General features: G+C 36.6%; 1 protein-coding gene across 2 annotated transcripts in view; it reads left to right on the forward strand.

Moving 5' to 3' along the window:
- LOC104700677 (LOB domain-containing protein 11) overlaps positions 4,168 to 5,981 on the forward strand; it is a 5,118-nt gene continuing 3,304 nt past the window's right edge. The window contains exons 1-2 of one of the 2 annotated variants that reach the window (XM_010416214.2): positions 4,168 to 4,598; positions 5,311 to 5,943. In XM_010416214.2, the coding sequence (XP_010414516.1) occupies positions 4,290 to 4,598; positions 5,311 to 5,718 (717 nt within the window). In that variant the 5' untranslated portion in view covers positions 4,168 to 4,289 and the 3' untranslated portion in view covers positions 5,719 to 5,943. Of the gene's footprint in view, positions 4,599 to 5,310; positions 5,944 to 5,981 lie in introns of those variants that run through there. The other variant, XM_010416213.2, reaches the window with a different exon arrangement.

A 5,981-nucleotide genomic window follows, 5' to 3' on the forward strand; every position in this document is an offset into this window, starting at 1 on the left:
CCTCATGCTCCTGCACTTGCGTAGCTCCACCTTGATTAACAGTATCTTGAGAATCTCTACCTTGATCTGACCCATTTGTCTTCAAACCAAGATTCTCGAGGTCTACCTCCGTAATACTCACCTGTTGATCTTTACTGTGATCCTTATACATCACTTCTTCTCTGAAAATCACATTCCTGCTTATGACACACTTAGCTTCGTCTGGTAACCAAATCTTATACCCTTTAACTCCTTCAGGATAACTTGTAAAGAATCCTCTCTTAGCTCGTGGATTCAATTTCCCTTGATCAGTGTGAACATACGCAAGATAACCAAACCTCCTCAATCCACTCAAATCTAGTAAACTAGAAGTCCATCTTTCCTCTGGTAGATCGACGTCAATAGCCGTTGAAGGTGATCTGTTGATCAAATATACTGCAGTCAAAGCTGCTTCTGCCCAGTATTTTTTCTCCATACCACTTTCACTCAACATACTACGCACCTTGTCCATAATGGTTTGATTTAACCTTTCAGCCACACCATTTTGCTGTGTTGTGTAGGCACATGTCCTATGTCGAACAATCTCTTCATCCCTGCAGAACTTGTCGAAATATTGATTACAATACTCCAACCCCTTATCCGTTCTGAGCTTCTTAACTTTTTTCTCAGACTGAACCTCCACCATTTTCTTCCACTCAACAAACTTCTCAAATGCCTCATCTTTTCGTTTTAGAAAGTATATCCATACTTTTCTTGAATAATCATCAATAAACGATATGAAATACTGACAATTACTGAGTGAGAGAGGATTGTGTGGGGAACCCCACAAGTCGGAGTGCACATATGCCAGCTTCTCTTTGGACACATGCTGTGCTGGAGCAAAACTTACCATGTGGTTCTTACCAAACACACAATCTTCACAGAACTTAAGCTCCTTAATCATCTCCCTATCCAAGCATCCTTTCTTAGCTAGTACTTCCAGTCCCTTTTGGATCATGTGGCCTAATCTACTATGCCACAAGACAGTTTCATCCTACAAAGACTCAGAAACATGAGACTCTGGTATCTCTGCTTTTCCTTGCAGAATATACAATGTGTTTCTCTTCTTTCCTCTAAGCAACGTTGAACAGCCAATGATTATTTTCAGAACTCCATTCTGGGATTTAAACCAACATCCTTTGTCTTCCAATGTACCTAAAGAGATTAAGTTCCGAGACATTGATGGCATGTATCTCACATCTGTAAGAACAATAGAAGTCCCATCTGAATTTCGTATCTTCACACTGCCGACTCCTTTAACCTGAGATACAGTGTTATTCCCCATCTTGACATACTCGGATGTTACCTCTTTAAAGTCTGAAAATAACTCCCTCCTTAGTGTCATGTGAAAAGATCAACCAATGTCTAGTATCCATTCCTCAGTTTTATCTCCTGATGCACTCAAACTCTCTTCTACTGCCATTAACACCATTGCTGGATCATGATCAGAACCAGACTTAGCAATTCATGCTTTTCCTTTATCCAACCCTTGTATCTTGCTCTTGTTTTTCTCGAGCCACTTGTAACATTGCTTTTTTAAAATGTCTCTCTTTACCACATATCCAACATACCCTTTTCCCATCCTTAGACTTAGATCGAGATCTACCTCTTGCTTTATTAGCCTGACCATTATATTTCTCCTCTGATCTACCTCTTGCAAAGTTTCCCTCTCCCACTCACTTACTGTTCTGAGCTACCTCCCTCTCCTTATCCCTTGCAGCCACCATTACATCATCCAACCTTAACTTCTCTCTACCCGTACTATATTTCAGTGTTTCTACTAAACTATCAAATCTTGCAGGTAAGGAACTCAACATGATGATCGCTTGTACCTTATCTGATACTTCAATATGCAAGTGGTTGAGATCTGCCACAATCTTGAGAAAATCATCAATGTTGTCATCGATCTTCTTATTCTCCTGCATCTTGAATGTGTAAAAGTTTAATTAAGAATAAATTCGATGAGGCAAGGATGTAGGCATAAACATCTTCTCCAATGTCGACCATGCTTCAGCCGCAGTGTCGCATAACTCAATGTTCCTCAAAACTTTATCAGCAACATTTAAGAAGATCACGTTCTTTGCCTTATCGCACCTCTCCAATCTTGCTGCTTCATCGGCTTCACGCTTTTTCTTCATCTCTGTATCTTGTTCTTCTTCCGCTGTGAGAGGCGGAGACGGAGCTTTCTCCACCAGTACATCCTTTAACCCGATCACACTTAGATGAGCTCTAATTCTCGTCTTCCACAGAGAGAAGTCTCCCGAACCATCAAACACTGCAATCGGAACCCCAGACATCTTCAATCTGATCGAGCTTCGCCAAAGCCCAGGCTCTGATACCAATTTGTGAGGTTGTTAACCGATCAGAGATTAAAAAACAATAGAACTCGTATGTAATTCTTCGTTACTTGATTGAATCAGAAAGTAAAAGAAAGATAAAAGAACGACACCAACAATTTAACGAGTTCACGTTCCTTACCCGCAAAAGCTACGTCTCGCCGGAGATACTTCTCTGGAATCCACTAGAAACTTTGTGAGGACTATTTTCGTTACAACGCTCTTAAGCTTTCTCTCTCTACTCTCTCACTATCAAATCTCTCCAACCTCTCTCTAACAAACTCTCAGATACAGAGAAGAAGATAATGAATCGATCAAGAGATTAAACAGATAAGACCTTATAACCTCCGTTGACTTCGACGACTTCAACATTTTAGTCTTCCACCTCACGTGCATCACTTGAAAGCTATTTGTGAGCTAACCTTCTCTTCTACCGAGAGTCTTTCTCACACTTAGACACATTTCTAAAGAAACCATAAGAACTACAACTCACAGTAATTTATCAACTAGAGATTTAAATCGTTTTTATTCATTTTATTTATATTTATTGAGCAACACATATTTTTTTTCGTAGCATGTGGTTTTTCTACATAGACATAAAATTTAACAATAGATTCCTAGCTATTTCTTACATAGTATAAATGTCAGTACTCATTTTTAACTTTTTGATATCAGTTAGTATTATTTAAAATTTCTTAATTATGAAATGATAGTGTGGATTCGTTCCAAGAAACAATGTACCTAATTGGCCTGTTGTCGTCCCCATGCATGAGCCGTGAGTGATTTATCTTTTGTTTTATGATTGAGTTTAATGACTATTCTTGCATCCCTATTTAATCGTTGCCATATGTATCATTCCCTCTATAAATGTACATCACTTACAATAAATGGGTGATGGTAGAAATGAGTCAGAAGGGTGTTGATCGGAATGAACTATAGAAATGAGTTTTGGTTTTCCAATTTTTTTTTCTATACGACGATTAAATTTAGTCATTCGGTGAATCCAAAAAACTACTCCCTATATTTCACAAAGAATGTCATTTTGACCAATTACACACAAATTAAGAAAAACTTGAATTATACATATATACCCCTATTTAATGAGTAATTTATCATTGAAATTTAATAGAAAAAGCTTTGGGTTAAGGGTAAATTAGAAAATTTAATGATAAAAATCACATTGGAAATACAAAGTGATAGTCTTTATTAAACAAAGAAAAACTCTCATAATGACACTTTTTGTGAAAGAGAGATAATATTATTTAAAAACTTATTCTAACAACATAAAAGTTAAATAACAATTGATTTTAATTTTTAGCCATCATGTATATAACAGTGAGATGTTGAAAAAAAAAAGCTTTCACATCGAAAATCAAGTGAACTCGTTAATGCCTTTGTGCATTTTAGTATTGATTTTAATCGTAAATAACTTAAATATCAAAGAGAAATATGAAAAACAATATTTTATGTAGGAGTATATAAGCGAAATGTGAAAACGGGGACTGGATCACTCCCATTAAAGACAACTTTAAGGATAAGTTGCAAATTAACAAGTTTTGCTTAAGTGCGAATGTGGAAATAATTAATTGAGCCGCCAAAGTCAATCAACCGTTGAAACAAAAAAAAAACAAAAAAAGCTCAAGACGAATATAGTAGTAAATAGTAATTAACACCGTAAAGGCATAAATATATAAAACTATTACAAATAAGCTAATAACGTCACAACTCTTATTTATAACGTCACTTGGTCATTCTCTTGTGTCTCTCTGTCTATATATACCACTCACAATCTCCTTCCCATAAATCATCACTTCACTCTACAGACCAACACACTTTGGTTCATCAACTATTTTGTTTCAACTCCTTCCTTATTTTAAAACTCTACTAATTGGCTCAAAAGAAAAACAAATAAGCCCCTAAAATACTTTGATAATCATGCTTAAGATGGAGATTAACGGTGGGGTCGCTACACCTACAGCTTCAGCTGTGGCCGTGGCTGCCGTGGCGGAAACCACCACTCCTGTTTCCTCTCCTTCTCCCACCTCTTCACCTCCACCGCCTCCTTCGCCACAGCAGCCGCCACAACCGCCGGTTGTACTAAGCCCTTGTGCGGCTTGCAAGATTTTGAGGCGGCGGTGCGCTGAGAAATGCGTTTTGGCGCCGTATTTTCCTCCGACGGATCCGGCGAAGTTCACAATCGCTCACCGTGTGTTCGGAGCTAGCAACATTATTAAGTTCTTGCAGGTACTTTTTCTTTTTCGTTCTTTACTAGTTACACGTGTGTATTTTCTATGTATATGTCACCACGCACGTGTGTACATGAGCCAAATATTTCACATTTGCTTATTGGTTATGAACATCAAAATTTATAATTTATCTCAAAATATATCATTCTAGTAGGTATGAGTAAATAAATAAAAAATGTTTTGTTTTGCAGTAATGAATGCCAATGATTTAGAAAGATATCTAATTTAAAATATAAAAAGAGAATGATGTCTTTTAAAATATACTATATACATCTTTTTATAAAATAAAACATGAAATCTGGTTTGCAAAATGTGAAAAGGGAGTTAAAGTGGTTAAAAGTCTAGTTGTTGAACAATAATGGGTTCATAAGTCATGTGACCGGAACAAGGCCCTACAATTGTAATGAAAGGTCAATAACAACCTTTCCTCAAAGCTACATGCAACCACATTAAGAAAAAAAGAAAAAAAAAGTTATGCTAGAAGAAAAAAAAAAAGGTCTATTTCAACAATTCCTTTTCATTCGTAATTTGAAAAAGTCATGTAAGTTTTCTTCATGGTCAAATATCAAAAAACAACTTCACAATGTCAAATACTGTAAAATATTCAAATCTACGTTCCATGTCCGAGACTTTTATATCGTCTTCTAGAAACAAACATTTTAGTGAAAGATGATGTTTATGTATTTATATATATATTTTTCTATTATTAGGAACTTCCGGAATCGCAAAGAACAGATGCGGTTAATAGCATGGTCTATGAAGCCGGAGCAAGGATGAGAGATCCGGTTTACGGATGTGCGGGTGCAATTTACCACTTGCAGAGACAAGTTAGTGAGCTTCAAGCACAACTTGCGAAAACTCAAGTAGAGTTAGTGGGTATGCAACTCCAAAGATCAAGTCTACTAGAATTGATATATAAAATGGAGCAAACCAAGTTGTCAGCACAAGAGCAAGGACAACACAATATGTCCTTTGAGAGTTCGTTTGAGAGTGGCGATGAGTTCATTAGTAGCCCCGACGAAGTGAGCAATGATTTGGGATTCCTTGAGGACAATAACAACAACAACATTGTCAACAATAATTCATCCATGTCGTGGTGGGATCCTCTTTGGACATGATCATAACTTATGGTATTATTAGCTCACTTTAAAGCGCTTTAGTGGTTGCTTCCATATGCATATTAAGACCTAGGATATGATATATGCGAAGTTTTTTTTTTCTTTAATTTGGCTAAGTCAACCAATCATGTATAATAAGCACGTAACAAAACTGCAGCAAACTTGTCAAACATGTTACGTGCTAGTATTATTATGTAGGGATATCAGACAAAAGAGTTTGTACTATGATTAAGATTCTAAGAATCTTCTCCTAACGCTAATGA

This window comes from Camelina sativa, chromosome 7, assembly GCF_000633955.1.
Source record: "Camelina sativa cultivar DH55 chromosome 7, Cs, whole genome shotgun sequence".
NCBI lineage: Eukaryota > Viridiplantae > Streptophyta > Magnoliopsida > Brassicales > Brassicaceae > Camelina > Camelina sativa.